We start from the raw sequence: 15,192 nt of genomic DNA on the forward strand, positions 1-15,192 counted from the left end.
CTCAACCGTTTCGAAGCTGTTGTTAGTAAGTGAGAGGTACTTAAACAGAGAATATTGAAGGCAAATTACTGATGGTTTCAGCTTTAGTGGATGTTTGCGGCAGTTGAGAATGTAGAGTGCGAGGGAACTGGTTGAGCTTTGAATGTAGAGTGTTAGAAGATGGTAAGAGACTTTGAGCCTGAGTGCTAGCGCTGCAGGTGAGACGAACGTGCGAGGGAAAAAAAGGGAAGGAGAGAAGGAGCTGATGCCTATTCAAGGCGAAGGAACTCTCACTCATATTCGTTGTGGCAGTAAAAGAATTTGGTCCGCGAATCATCAACGAAGAAAGATAGCGCTGAAGATTTGATTCGTCTACACGCACGTTGGATCTTCTTGTATACAGCCAACAAACTAACTTGCTACTAACAAGAATCTCATTTCCCACCAACATTGAACAGTCAAGCTATTTCCAGCGCCCCTAGCCACTACCGTCTCACTTCCACAACCATGGTTAGATACTACCAGCAACCAGTAGCAGTACACCTATGTGACATCCAGGATTGTAAAAAAAAACGACCTAAATATCACCGCATGCGATGAGACGCAAATCACTCTACACCAACATTCCCTCCGAATTTCGCATCTCTTCACAATCGAATCATGGGCTTGATCAAGCTCTCGCGGCGACGGCGCACTGCACCCAATCACGCTCGACTCGTTGAACAACCATTTTACGCATCGCTTTCTCGGCTTGCACATCTTCTACCATCACCGCCTCCTCCTCCGCCTGGTACATCGCCATCGTTTCCGCCAATTTTTCCGCCTCCTCCACCACCACCACCACCGGCTCTTTTACCTTCATCGCTTCCAGTGCTACCGGCACGACCGCCGTTTCTATCTTTGCCTTTGCCTCCATTCCTATGAAATTGGAACTACGTTAGTATCCCCGACCGAACGTGCACATTTTAAGTAACTCCACAAAGCACTACGGACATACCTGAGCGATATATGAGAGAAAGGTGAGGTGTCTAAGGAGCGCTATGGTTGCCACATCGGGATCTATACATATGCGTAATGCTACAAAAAAGGCTGCAACCACAATCCTTTTCCCCATTTCTCATTCCCCCCCAAAAAAATCCTGAAAAGACTTGTACGCGTACTTGAGAAGCCCGAGTAACCGCTCTCCTCTACACCTCGTGCTCAATATCCTCCACCCTAGGCACCTTGTGCAAACTAACCCCACAAAACCTCGCTGTAAGCTCGCACTATGTCGATTCGTCAGCTCAATCATCGCTTCAAACACAAAAAAAGTCCAAGCCCCAAGAGACATTTTGTACACAGCCTTGCAAACGGAGTAGAAAGGAAGGGGAAAGAGAGGGTGAAACATACACACTCCCGGATAACCTCGACATCCTCCTTCGTCACCCCAATCCTCCGCAAACCCCGTAGGTGCCACGCCGATTCACGAGTGAGATTCTGCATGACGATACCCGTCAGGACTGTGATTTCCGTCTCGATATCGTTGAGCACACTGTGATCAGACAGAAAAAGGCCGTAGGTGATGTTTTTTGTAAGCCAACCTGGGTAAACCCATACATATCAGCATTCCTCTCTTTTTTTTTGTTCAGCTAAAGGGTTATGATAAGGGAAGAAAGGGAAAGAAGAAAAGATTGCGGGGGTGGGGGACAATCTCACCAAAATCCTTATTAGCATCAAAAGCATTATTAATCTTGCCCTGGAGGTTATTCTGGTACAACCGTCCCAACCACGCTTCGCCGCGCTGCAAATTCGCTTCGTCGCATTGCCATCCTTCTCTGTGCTCGTCACCTTTTGCATCAGTAACTTTCTAATCGCTTTCACATAGTATTTTTTTTTAAAAAAAGAACCAAGCAAGAGAGAAAGGAAACAAAGAAAAGGGGGATAGTATATCATACCGTGTACTCGTCAAATCCCTATCCTCCTCCCTCTCCACCACAGCATCAATATCAAACACCGCTTCAAGCGGCTTACACACACCAACGATAATCACGAGTTTAAACAGTACCTCGCGCATGCGCCGCAGTAACTTGCGTCGCTCCTCTGCACTTTGGTACTGCGGCCGTGCAATAAGGTGTTTGTAGAGTAAAGGGGCGAAGTTGGGTTGGCTGCCGCTGACTATGGTTGCGAGCTATATATATATATATATTTTTCAACACACATATGTATGGTGATGAGGGGGGTTTGGTTCGAAGGGGTGCCGGAGGTAAGGAGAGGGGAAAACTTACAGCGAGAATATACCACTTATCCTCCCCAAGTGTCTTGGCTGGAAATTTTTCTTCAATCGCTTTGAAGAGTGCGAGGGCTTCGTCGGCGGTGGGGTCGCGGGGTACATTTGTTTCGGTGGTAGTCATCTTGATTTCGTATATTCAATCCTGCTTTTACTAAGAATCCCCTCTAGTGAAGATGAGACCACAGAGCTTATATTGTAAGAGCAAGAAACTTGGATGTAAAGAATACAAGCTCTTTTTTGGTTTTTGGCAAGTTGTTTGTCACGTTGTGGCTTTTTATAGGGTTTTGTTGACTGGGCCGAAGTTCGGGACTGCACGGGAAGGGTAGGGTACGTAGTACACATAAGCAATTGGGGTGGGGCGATCCTGACGCGCGCCGCTCTAAAGCGGGGTAGTGAGACTTACACTATATGGCTTTTGCGGAAGGGATGTTCCTTGGAGAAGGAAACAAGGCTTTTGTAGATCATGTAGCTTGTTTTCTTTGCAATTGTAGAGACACATGGGATAAGTGGAATGCGCGGAAGGTGAATATCTAAAATGGATACTTGCTTTGGGCGAGCTGTACCTAGACTTGAAAAAGGTGATATTGCATTTTGCACCTCAGTTGTCATACCCGTTGTAATCCAAAATCAGTACAAAGAAACACACTATATATTGCATGTGTTGGGAAGAACAGAGAATGTGATATTTACCATAGAATATAAAACATATACATCCCAAGCATCAAAGCCTAAACCCATCGTCCTTACTACGATATTCCGCCCCATACTGATTCTATAGTACGCTGAAGAAGACGCTAAAAATGAAAGTAGCAATATACCATCCACTGCCTTTACTCAATTTGGTTGACCAATATCCCAAGCGGGGTCAAGGATATCAGCGTTGAACCAGTCCAACGATGGCTGCGACTGGAACAACTGCCACATCATGTTATCGTTCCAGGAAGAATTTATCATCCCATTGTTTGTATCACCGTCGTTATTGGACAATATATCAGGGCCATGATTGAAAGGCATCGATGTAGGATATGGCGCCAAAGACGTGGTGGGATCCGGGGTTGGTTGCATTTGGTTGTGTGCACTTGGACTCCCTACCAGAGGCTTGCAAAGACCGAGAAGTGTTGCGCAGAGTCGATGCAAACGGTTGACATATTTGTTCTCTGTAACGAGCGACGAGATGCAATCAATCACATCCTCGAGAAGCTGAAAGTCGCGAGGGTCAGAGGTGCCAACCACATTGCAGAAGACGACAAAGAACGGACACAGAGGATGTGACAACAAAGTCCTATGTAATGTTAGTAAGCCGTGCATAACTCCAGATACTGCATCTTACCATGATAGATACGGGTCAAAGCCTTCGATGAAATGATCCAAGGTCCTTGCGAGCTGTTCGATCATCTTGACACATTCGAGCGCCTTCCGTGCACTCTGAAGACACTCTTCTCGCTCCAGGTAGTTCGTTGTGACAGTGGGGCTCAGCCTGTGAACAGATGTCAAGAGGGAGAAGTACTTGAACTCCATACTCTTGTAGTGGATAAGAGCATCAGTTCTACTATCCAATAGGTGCAATTGACGCTCCTACACAGTAATTAGTATCCTCGCACCAATCGCAACTCTGGACCAGGTAGGTTACCTTCTCCATCAGAATATATATATCTTTCATCTGAGCTCTTAACTGGGCTACCTCTTCTTTCAGAGCACCCGGCGATCGTTTAGTGCGCTGAGGGAGAGACAAGTCCAGAAGCTTGTCTTGCACAGAGACCAACTCTAGGACACTCATAGGGTTTGAAGGGTCTGCTCGCAGTTGGTCGTGGATTTTGATTTGAAATTTAGGAAGTGACCTCGGTCGAAGAAGCAACAGACTCATGGCACTGTCGAGCTCTGCACATTGGGCAACAACGGCGTAAATCTCACGCTCTTCGTCAGTCTCTGGTACTGTCTTGTCAATATTATGGTATCCGAGTGCTACAATCGTTTGCGATGCGTGAGCCGTGAGTTCCCAGCACTGTACAGGGTTGCCTATGATTTGCATCATGATGGCCTGTGTATGATGAGCTACAGAGTAATATTGACAGGGCCAGATGACTTACTCCTGTCACCAAAGCTTGCACTAGAAGGAGAGAGGGTGAGGTCATGAAGCTTATGTTGTCCAAGGCGGTAAGTGCGGCTATTATGTGATCGTACTCCATCTGTTGGATTTGCTTTTGCACTGCAGCGCTTTTGGGCGCTTGCAACTGGCTGGCGTACATGACGACAGCGGCTTGGAAATGGATTACAACCTTGTAGAGATTCAAGGTTTTGTCGTCGGCAGTGCCTGCCATTAGGGCAAGAGCGATTCTCTCAATGGCCTTGGGCGGTATGTGGTCGATGGTATGATGGCGAACGGCAGCTTCACTCCGTGCCTTGAACTCACCTAAATTGGCTGTCAGCCTGATAATAGACTGCGAGGCAAGAGAACATACTTCCAAGAATGACATTGACAATTTCGCGTTGGGAAAGGTCTGTGGAAACGTGCATGGACTTATCAAAAGTACTGCGGTCTGTCAAGTTTTGTGCGGGCGCGTGTGACAATTGATCAACAAAGGACATGGCAGTCTCAAGGACCGAGCGTTGGTGTCCAGATAGTAAGCCATTGGTAGAGAGCTCTTTGGTGATGTGTAATCGAGCTTCGTTTGCTGTTTGCGAAGTTGTGTCAACTTCTGGCGTTGTTGGAGGTATTGATACTTCTTGAGAGCTAGTTGTACGCTTCCTTTTTGCTGGTCGATCGGGTATTGCTTCAGTGCTTGGCTTGACAGAGGTGTTTGTCATATCAGGCTCTTGGGATGGATTGGGAGGACTGCGATGAGCGCCATGTAGAGAGTGTTCTAGAGAGGAGAGCCTCTGTACAAGCGCTTGTATTTTGTCATCGCTGTACATTTGTTAGAGGTGAGCATGAGGACTTGACAAAAGTCTCCACAGTGGGGCAAGCGCAAAGCTTGGGGTTGCCACTGCTGCTGCTCTTGCGCCAGATTCGGTGTACTACAATGAGCGTGGGGGACTTACGTCCGGACCTTGGGTCGGGGAACACGCTTGTGCCTGTTCCGCAAGCACTCGGCCTTGGCCGCTACACAGTTTGCACATGGCTCTTTGCGGTCGCATTTGACCTGACGGCAGTTAGTGTCGGGTGCAGGATATGGACCAGTTCCGAGACGGGTGACCAGCGTAGTTTGATCAAGGCGATGGTCACTCGGCGACTACAAGGGGGTTGTGGAGAGAGAGTAAAGGTACCTTTCGGGAATGGCACAAATCGCACGCGGGAACCCCCCCGTGAGCAACCCAGTTCTCTTCCGGCATTAAGTAAGCTGTTTCTCGACGTATGTAAATTCTGGGAAGAGTCCAGCCACAGTGACTACTTGGGGTGTGCAGAGTGTTTGAACTCGGTGGTCTTGGCAAATTAACCGGAGAGAAGCCGCTCCGAGGGCCGAAGGGGCAGGCACGATCCTTGCAGCCTCAAACGACGCGTTGCTGCTTCGCCATTTGGGCGTCGTCTCGTCAGCAGCCTCAAACTCTATCATAGCTTCATTAGATGATTTTGGGGCTAGTGGCATGGACATGTGTCAGGAAAGTGTCTTTTGTATGGGCCTTGCAATTTCTCCTGTAAGCACACACGTCAGGCAGTGCATCGTTGCCCAAAGCAGACAAGAAAGAGGGCTGGATTGGGAGTTGGCATTGCGAGGTGGTGCTGTGGTTAATCGCAAAAGAAAGCATATCAGTGGGAGAGTAGTGCATGCATCCAGGCACGGGGTGGTTGTGGCAGCAGCATGACGTGCATGCGGGTGAGTTGGCGTGTATATACATACTACACACACCGGTTGGGAGCAAGGAGGGGGCAAGGCGAAGAGGAACAGCAAAGGGCAGGAAACTGGTTTTAACCTGAACCCACCGTATTTCCGTTTCGAGACGAGAGGGATGCGCACACATTTGCATTGCACAGCGTCCCCACTGTGAACGGGTGCTCCCGCGGGCTAGCCCTGTTTGGCAGGAGGAGTCCATCCGACGTGAATGCACCTGGCCAGAAGTAACGGGATGCAGGGAGAAACTATGGGAATATGGCGGGTTTGTGGGATGAGCGTTTATTGCGCGAATGGCCGGGCGGGGGGCGGGCTGGATATGACGAAATATTCGAAGAGAGCACAAATACAGTACAGTCACGGCGTGGAGGGTGCGGGCAGAGAGCATTTTCTTTTACCTGATGGGTTCCACCACCGACCGAAGGACGAATGGAAATGACGGTGCCTGTCCACGTTTTCCCGAGCGCGGTCGGTTGAAGACGGTCTTGGCGGCGGGTGAGTCAGCACAGACGCGGCGACGACGAGGGAGCGCAGGCAGGCAGGGCAGGGCAGTAGGATATATATGTGTGTACTACGGACGTAAGTCGGTATGTAGGGAGGCATGTCGGCAAGTCAGAATCTGCGCAAGACTGTAGGTAGATCGGTACACATGGACGGAGCATGTACATAACAGGGCAATTAATTGCTGCCGCCGTGTGTCATCCAAGCAAGGGGCCGTGGCTGTGTGGCGCCGGGGGGTCAGCGTCGAGCCCAGCACTGGGGCGAGAGCGGGCAGGCTGCCAAAGGCAACATGCAGCAGCGTCACCGCTCCATGGCCGCCGGCGGGGGCGCATTACTTACACAGACTGCGCAGCCAGCAGTATGGAATCTTCTGCGTTAATGGCGCCATGTGGGCGGCCCAATCAGCGCCCACATGGCGGCTGGCAGCGTGGGGGACGGCGGCGTCGTGTCTGTGTGTGTGCATGTCGCGATAAGGCAGCGGCGGAGCCCACAACGTCCCGCCACCTGCCCTCGCGCCCTCTGATTGGTCCGCGTCTGCCCACGAGCCGCCATTCTTATCTCTTCCTCCCGCCGAGCTCACACACACCCTCCCTCTCCCTCACACATGCAACCCTCCAGCTTTCCACCCACCCACTACCCACCATATCCCCCCCCCAGCCATTGCCATGACAGGCCTGCGCATCCCCGGCGCGGGAGCTAGTTCGGGCCCAAAAGAAAAGAGTACCTGCACACCCGCCATGGCCCACGCCTGCACATGCTGCTGAAGCCTCCTCCCACGGACGAGTGCTCTACTCTTTTCGTAGCCCGCGCCCTCCCTACCATCGCTCCCTACATACATACATACATACATACACTCTACTTGCCGCGCCCAATCGCCCGTCATCCCTCGTCCACCCACGGGCGCACACGTCCCCGTCCATCGCTTTGATTGTGCCTTTGCCCACTCGGATGCTCCCGTGCGCCCCGTCTGTCCGCCTCTGAGGGTGAGTAGTGTAGTGGTCGACGATTGCTTATCTTGTGCTTCCACCCGCCCAGCCTGCCCTGCCCTGCCCACTTGCCTGTGCCTGTCCATACATACATATACATTAGTCGAGCCTGGCCACCCCCCAGCTAACTCAACTGCCCCCCATCTAGCCACACCACGTACACGCTCATTTCCCTCCTGCCCACTCTGCTGCTCTCCATCCCTCTTGCCGGCCTTCGATGAGCCGCCCGGTGCTTTCCCAACAACCACGCTACCATCACCACCGACCCAGGTCGACTCCCCATGTTCCTTGACAATACGCAACCTCCTACCCACCTGCCTGGAAACCTGGCGCCGGCCCAAGACGCACAGCTGCCACGCGGAGAATGTACCTTCATCCTCTCGTCTCCGGCCGACAATGGCGCCCGCCAGCGCTGCTCCTGCCGCTGCTTCTATCCGGACTCCATGGTACGCTCCCTCTGCGGCTGTGGACACCAGGCCTGGATCCATGAGGCTGAGCCCGCTTCCGCCGTCTCAGTGGACGCATACATGCACGCAGTAGACCAGATGAAGCAACTGCAGCGCGAAATCAGGCGCTTCGAGTCGTTGGAGCACGACCTCAAACAAGAACTGTTCCGCGAGAGAATGGCGCGCGAAGAACTCATCAGGACCAACAATGCCGTCCAGGCTCGTATATACCAAAACATGCAGCTCTTGAAGCTGTCCATGGACGACCGCGTCGAGGCCGTCGTGGATAGAACCACGGAGCTCAGCGACCAGATCAAGTTGCAGGGCGAACGCTTGACCATGGTAGACGAATTTAGCATGGAGTTGGAAAACAGAGTCGATCGCATCGAGCAGTTTGGCGATATATCCAGAGGCCAAACGCCTGCTCCTGCAACACCCAAAGCACGCCGCTCAACTCCACAGGCGCCGCCAGTGCCACCGCTGCCAGCTTTGATGCAAGCAAACCATACTCTTGGCCAACTTCCCATCCGCAATGACAAAAAATATCCCCTGTCGTGGAGCGCCCGCGTCATCTTTGTGCCTCGCAAATCGCAAAAGTTCGCCTTTGACCCTGACAGCAATGCGTATCGACGGTGTGCATCGCGCAAGCTGCACCAAAACATTGAATTCCCTAGCCAGGACAGCTCCTGTTTCGCAAATCACATTGAGACTGCCTTCAAGGGCGTCTTCCGAGGAAGACCATGGATGCCAATGACTGGTCACCGGCCCGCAGACGAGCCGTTTGGCCGCATGGCCCTTACGCTTTTGCCTCCCGATCTTGTGCACCGCGCAGTATGGGATTTTCCATTCCTGGAAGATCACTGCATCGCTCACGACAAGATGCAAGGAGATGTTCTCTACATCACTCTTCAATACGAGGACGTAACCTGGAACGAGATACGCTTCCTCCCTCCTGTCACTGGTGTCGACGACACCTGCTGGGAGCACGACGAGGAGCTTGACGGCACCGCCAAATACAAGAGCTTGGACTCGGAGATTATGTACGATTACCAGGACCCTCCTCCTACATATTCATCTCGAACTCACTCCATGGCGACTAGGGCGCCTTCGGGACTGGACGTCCTTGCTAACTCGGCTGCTATGCTGAGTCCTATTGAGCGTATTCAGACGGCATCGTCGACTCGCTCATCCAGGCCGGCTCCTTTGAGCCCCATCCAGCGTACGCCAACACGGTCGTCGGATCACTCCACCACCACCCCTCGCTTTTCATCTGAGCGGAGTAGTCTTCGCAGCTTTGACAACGAGACTACTGATGATGAGCACCGCGACAAGAAGCCCAAGCTGCGAATGAAGCAAAGCATGCCTCACGTCAGTACTGGCACCCATGCACAGCAGCCCATGTATGTCTCGGGTCGTTCAAAACGAAAGATGCCTGTAAGGGAGAAGGGCCCCAAGGAACCGCTGCACTTCAATGTCGCCGGCGTCGCCAAGGGCGGTCTTCACTTTCTACATCCGCGCTCATCAAAGGGCAAAGAAGTAGCTCATAACCCGTGAAAAAGAAACGATGTTAGTTTCTTGGAACTGACACGGACATGTTTTCTTATGTTCATTTGGTAGAGGCGTTTACGAGTAAAAGCCTCGCTCTTCAAGGATACCCATTGGCGTTGTATAGTATGAGCTCAAGTTTTTGTTTTACACGAGCGTAGTTTTGTTATTGTCTGGAGATTACTGGATATCGCACGTACTTGTAGTCAACATTGGCCGGGCATCATAGCTCGTCCTTCTTTTCTGTTCTTTTCTCAACTATAGACGGTTTGGAAGACAACAAGCGTGTCCTTTTTGTTTGCTTTCAGGCAGGCCTTGTGCTAGCAGGCAACACTACAAAAAACGCAATTCTACTTGTGCAACACACGACCCAGTGCCATCTTGTCTCCCTCGGCAAAATCCTCTCCTACCTCTTGGCAGCTTCCAACTTTTTGATAAGGAGGCATTAGCCTTGTCTCCGCATTTGCAACCTGCAATCTAAAGTCTCGCTCTATCCGGGAATTTGTCGTGCTGCTGTGGAGCAAAAGATTGAAAAGGATTACTGTGTAGTGACCAAAGCATGATAACAAATACTCTTGATTAATAGCCGCTATCGCACGCTTTCTTGTATAACCGAGGCACGGGGTGCTGATAACGGGGCCCCGCCCATTGAATAGTGCCAAGATAAGATGGAGAGGGTTTACCGCTCTGGAGATGTGCCAGAAATGATTGCATAGGTTTTTGTCATGTATCTGTGTGGCGTCTTCTTCGTGCGCCGAGATATCGGTGCTGCATGGCTGATCGGTTTGTTCATTTCGTCGCATACATTGTAGGCAGTACTGTTCCATAGAAACATAGAAAAATTAGTGAGAGAAACGTCACAGTCGAGATCTGGCATAGCTACGGGACATGATGTTCCTCATTTGTTGTTGTTCGAGACAGAGCCACAGCGCCTTCTCCAACTCTTCGTCCACGTCCGTGATGCGGAGAAAGGTAGTATCAGTGGAGCCCATACCGCCTACCCCACCTCCACTCCAACCATATCCACAACCATCAACCTCTTCAGCCTTACACACCTACCAACGAGGAAATTCCAACACACTTGAGAAAAAAATCAGCTAGTGCGCAAAATATAGCTTGCGCCTGCAAACAGACAAACTAATAAGCGACCCTATGGTTGAAATCGCCAGCCCTCTCTCCGAAATCGCTTCCCAAAGCGGCCCGTTTCTTATCATCTGCTAACCCTTTATCTCCGCTCCGCATCTCATCCAACCCCAAACCCCTTCTGATCCCTACACGCCGATCCCGCCTTGAACGGTGCAGCAGCCCCCCGAACCACTCACAGCAGGTGTACCACAAGGGTAACATAAGCGGTATTGGTCAAAACCTGGGAAGGGTTACGTCGCGGCAAACATGTGGCTGCACAGGGATTGAGCTTAGCGGATACACCAGGGCAGGCGTGTTGATGTAACTCCACGGCAAGAAAGGTTGTATGACTGACTGACTAGCAAGTTGGATTGGATGATACGGATGGTGGTCCGATCGGTCGTACAAAAAGGTTGCTGCTTCCCAATGTCTTGATTCTTTTCTTTCACTCGTCGCGTCTCGTGGTGTTCTTCTTCCTTTTCCAGTTCATTTCCATCCCTACCTGTTGGACCCTCGTCTCGAGGACAACTTGAGCTCGCATCCTACAACCCCGCCAGTTCAACCGCGCAGGTCGAGAAAACAACTATGTCGGAGAACCAGGATCCGGAGTTGGCCAAGGGCGATGGCCTTAAAGTTACTGCTTCGGCTTCATCGTCTAAACATCCGGTTCCTGTCGAAGGCACAACACAACACCTCCCCACCTACGAAAACGAAAAGGCTCTAACATGGAAATTCGATATCCGAGTTTTGCCTATGCTCGCAATTATGTACCTGTTTAATGCTCTTGATAAGGGGAACCTAGGAAACGCCAAAACAGATGGTATGGATAAAGACTTGCATTTCAAAGGGAATCAGTATAATATCATGCTGAGCATTTTTTACGTGCCATACGTAATTTTTGCACCCCCGGTCGGCATGCTAGGAAAGAAGTACGGCCCGCACCGTGTTCTGCCAATTATGATGTTTTCTTTTGGCAGTGCGACGTTGTTGGCTGCCAGTGTGCAGAATTGGAGTGGCATGATGGCGTTGCGATGGTTTTTGGGTAAGTCACGTGACATGTTAATTCACAAGTTCGAGCATATGAATGTTCACGAACTAACTGGATAAAAAGGAATGGCAGAAAGCGCCTTTTTCCCTCTGGTTATCTACTACCTAACCACGTTCTACCGCCGTGGCGAACTCGCACGACGCCTTGCTATCTTCTACGCTGCCTCGAACATTGCGAATGCGTTCTCTGGACTCCTCGCTTTCGGCGTATTCCAGATTGAGTCGAAATTAGATTCCTGGAGGTATCTATTCATTATTGAGGGCTCGCTCACAGTTCTCTTTTCGTTCTTCGCATACTGGTATCTCCCTAAGAACGCATACGAGGCCAAGTTTCTCAATGAAGCGGAGAAAGAATTGGCATACACCCGTATTCAGATTGACTCTTCGTCCGTCGTCAACCAAGAGTTTAGCCTGAAAGACGCACTCGGTATTTTCAAGGAACCGTCGACATATGGATTTCTCCTCATCGAAATCTGCCTTGGTGTACCCTTGCAATCGGTGTCGCTCTTCTTGCCACAGATTGTGGGCAGATTGGGCTACGACAAGATCAAGACGAATCTTTACACAGTCGCACCAAACGTCGTCGGTGCCTGTGTTCTCCTCATCCTGGCCTTTGCCTCGGACTATACGCGTCTTCGGTCACCTTTCATCGCCCTCGGCTTCCTCCTGACTTTCATCGGCTTCATCATCTATGCCACCATTGATGTCGAGCATTCGCTTACTGTCGCCTACTATGCCTGCTTCATGATGACGTGGGGAACATCTGCACCCTCGGTTCTGCTCTCCACATGGTACAACAACAACGTCGCAGACGAGAACAGACGTGTAACACTTACCTCTGTTGGTGTGCCGCTAGCAAACCTGATGGGTGTTGTTAGCTCGAACATCTTCAGACCTCAGGATGCGCCAGCGTACATTCCAGCTCTGGCTACGACGGCGGCGTTTGGAGCCACAGGCTGCTTGTGTGCCGCGCTGTTGGGCACGTACATGATGATTGACAACAAGAGGAGGAATGCTCGCCAGGGCGTCAATCTCACCGCCAGAGACGTATCGACAGAGAAATTGAGAGATGGACCAAAGAACCCCGAGTTCAGATGGTTCTTGTAAAATTTGCTTATGGGATTCAATGGGAAAAGTTTCAATTGTGAATTATTTAGACTGAACGTAGAATCTATTACGCAAAGACAGGTTGTTGTACATTTGGACAATACGGTGTAAAGAAGAGTGCTGTATGTCGAACAAGAAACCCTGTACATGGAGAGCTTGAGCCAGGGGACGGAAATGCTCCTGAAGCCACCGTGCCTGACATGGTCACGCGTCCCCCGGTTCCCCGAATAAGCACGAGACAAGTGCGGAGGCTAGCGCACCATTGTGTCTGCCTTGCCGCCAACTTGGCTCAGCAAGTACGGGATGGGAAGCGTGGAATGGTTGAACATGATTAGACTATATGATATACAGCTACAAGAACATGGGTAATCGTTGATGAATCGACCATACATGCAGCAGCTGTAAGTAAGCATCAGTCCTGGAGGGATCGCCGGGCTCAGCGTTAGCGCCATCTCTTATCGCCGAGGCTGGTGCGGCGGCTCCTACATCATTCGTCGCGCAACCTCACGCGCCTCACTTGCGGCCCCGAACCATCACGGGTCCCAGCTTGGAGCTTAAAGCTGCCTAGTACCCTGTTGTCGCCTAGACTATCTATACTCACTCCTCTATCCATCCTTCTTCCTCCATCACTCCTGCGCTCAGCGCTCTTCTGTCCTTGTAAGCAACGACTGATTACGTTGCGTCCGATACGCATCCGATTACTCCACGAGCGTTCGTGAGCTCTGGGAGCTCCAACCCATCTTCATCATGGCGGTCAAAGCAGCGGTGCCATTTCTCGTGGCGATGATGCTGTTGACAGGTGTATGCAATACACTGTTGACAAAGTATCAAGTATGACGACCCCCCCTTGCCATGAATCAATGAGCTGGAATGCTGACACCTATGACTAGGATATGCAATGCGTCAAGAACTGCGACTCGCCTTCACCGAAATACAAGGAACACTTTGAGCAGCCTGTTCTCCAGACGCTGCAGATGTTTATTGGAGAGATGGGCTGCTGGCTTGTCATCGGCGCGTTCACTCTCTACCAGCGATACGCGACTGCGAAGGCAGGCTACGAACCCGTTCCTGGCTCGGCTACCCCGGCTCCAGATGATGTTAGCGAGACAACTCCTATTGTGAACCCGTTGAAGCCTGCGCATCCCGACGATGAGGGTAGGATCCCGCTGCAAGGAAAGAGCATCTTCCTGTTGGCGCTTCCGGCGTGCTGCGACATTGCTGGAACCACCCTAATGAACGTTGGACTGTTGTTTGTCGCAGCCAGTATTTACCAGATGACCAGAGGCGCGCTCGTGCTCTTCGTTGGTCTGTTCAGTGTATGGTTCCTCAAGCGTCATCTCGGACTGTACAAGTGGTTCTCGCTCTTCGTAGTCGTGACGGGTGTTGCAATCGTCGGACTCGCTGGTGCCATCATCAGGGATGACAAAGCGACGCCTGGCCATAAGTCGATTCATGATTCTGTTGCTGGATCAGAGGTTAAGACGGCTGCTTCTCAAGCTGCCATGACCGTTATTGGTGTGCTGCTTATTGCTGGCGCTCAGATCTTCACTGCCACCCAGTTTGTGCTCGAGGAGAGAATCATGGAGAAGTACTCCATGGAGCCCATCAAGGTTGTTGGCTGGGAAGGTGTCTTTGGATTTCTTGTCACATTCGTTGGCATGATCGTTTTGCACTTGACCATTGGAACTGGATACTTCAACGCCAGGGAGGGCCTGTACCAGATGTTCCACTACCGCGCCATCGCCGTATCCTCGGTACTGATCATGATCAGCATTGGGTATGTATATTTTGTCTCCTCTGGTGCGATATCCACTAACTTTGTGCAGTGGCTTCAACTTCTTCGGTCTCTCCGTTACCCGTACCGTCTCTGCTACTTCGCGCTCGACGATTGATACTTGCCGCACGCTCTTCATCTGGATTGTGTCGCTAGGACTTGGCTGGGAGACATTCAAGTGGCTGCAGGTTCTCGGTTTCGCTCTGTTGGTGTACGGAACCTTTTTGTTCAACGACTTGATCCGCCCACCGCTAAAGGCGTGTGTGGAGAGGCACCACGAGCCCCTGCTACCTGAGGAGCCGATCGAGCACCACTAGTTTGGGCGATGCAAAGTAGACGGGTAAAGACGCATTGTGCATGTGGGACTTGGAGGGTGGCATTTTTCGGGCGCACTATCAGGAATCACAGAATGTCTTTGTTTTAGCACTAGTTAACTATATTAAACATATCATATCATTAGCCACAAAGTTGCAACCAGTTTACTGCTCTGCTTGTCTGCATGTGGCAGGGCAGACCGTGGCTATCTTATCAGGTCTGTGGCTGGTGACATATGTGGTCCGAGCGTTGCTTAGCGCGCACTCACCTC

The 15,192-nt window shown here is 51.1% G+C and overlaps 5 protein-coding genes across 5 annotated transcripts; 3 read left to right on the plus strand and 2 right to left on the minus strand.

Annotated features, from left to right (window-relative positions):
- Window positions 1-1,166: 1,166 nt before the first annotated feature.
- COCVIDRAFT_88536 (hypothetical protein) lies at window positions 1,167-2,369 on the minus strand (the record flags this gene model as incomplete). The annotated part of the gene is made up of 5 exons (XM_014705177.1): window positions 1,167-1,244; window positions 1,369-1,559; window positions 1,675-1,793; window positions 1,887-2,146; window positions 2,244-2,369. 5 exons carry the CDS (start codon window positions 2,367-2,369, stop codon window positions 1,167-1,169), a joined length of 774 nt encoding a protein of 257 aa, XP_014560663.1.
- A 713-nt stretch (window positions 2,370-3,082) lies between these two features.
- On the minus strand, window positions 3,083-5,578 carry COCVIDRAFT_23228 (hypothetical protein; the record flags this gene model as incomplete). Its single annotated transcript, XM_014705109.1, has 7 exons — window positions 3,083-3,530; window positions 3,579-3,823; window positions 3,879-4,286; window positions 4,336-4,658; window positions 4,708-5,153; window positions 5,288-5,388; window positions 5,513-5,578. 7 exons carry the CDS (start codon window positions 5,576-5,578, stop codon window positions 3,083-3,085), a joined length of 2,037 nt encoding a protein of 678 aa, XP_014560595.1.
- Window positions 5,579-7,136: 1,558 nt separating this feature from the next.
- On the plus strand, window positions 7,137-7,340 carry COCVIDRAFT_88557 (hypothetical protein; the record flags this gene model as incomplete). The annotated part of the gene is made up of 1 exon (XM_014705178.1): window positions 7,137-7,340. A coding segment is annotated over one exon (204 nt), but the record flags the coding sequence as incomplete, so codon positions are not given.
- A 503-nt stretch (window positions 7,341-7,843) lies between these two features.
- COCVIDRAFT_34309 (hypothetical protein) lies at window positions 7,844-9,562 on the plus strand (the record flags this gene model as incomplete). The annotated part of the gene is made up of 1 exon (XM_014705179.1): window positions 7,844-9,562. One exon carries the CDS (start codon window positions 7,844-7,846, stop codon window positions 9,560-9,562), a length of 1,719 nt encoding a protein of 572 aa, XP_014560665.1.
- A 1,701-nt stretch (window positions 9,563-11,263) lies between these two features.
- Window positions 11,264-14,923, plus strand: COCVIDRAFT_34310 (hypothetical protein; the record flags this gene model as incomplete). The annotated part of the gene is made up of 5 exons (XM_014705180.1): window positions 11,264-11,720; window positions 11,790-12,828; window positions 13,543-13,663; window positions 13,723-14,609; window positions 14,659-14,923. 5 exons carry the CDS (start codon window positions 11,264-11,266, stop codon window positions 14,921-14,923), a joined length of 2,769 nt encoding a protein of 922 aa, XP_014560666.1.
- Window positions 14,924-15,192: the final 269 nt, after the last annotated feature.

Source organism: Bipolaris victoriae, assembly GCF_000527765.1.
Source record: "Bipolaris victoriae FI3 unplaced genomic scaffold scaffold_10, whole genome shotgun sequence".
NCBI lineage: Eukaryota > Fungi > Ascomycota > Dothideomycetes > Pleosporales > Pleosporaceae > Bipolaris > Bipolaris victoriae.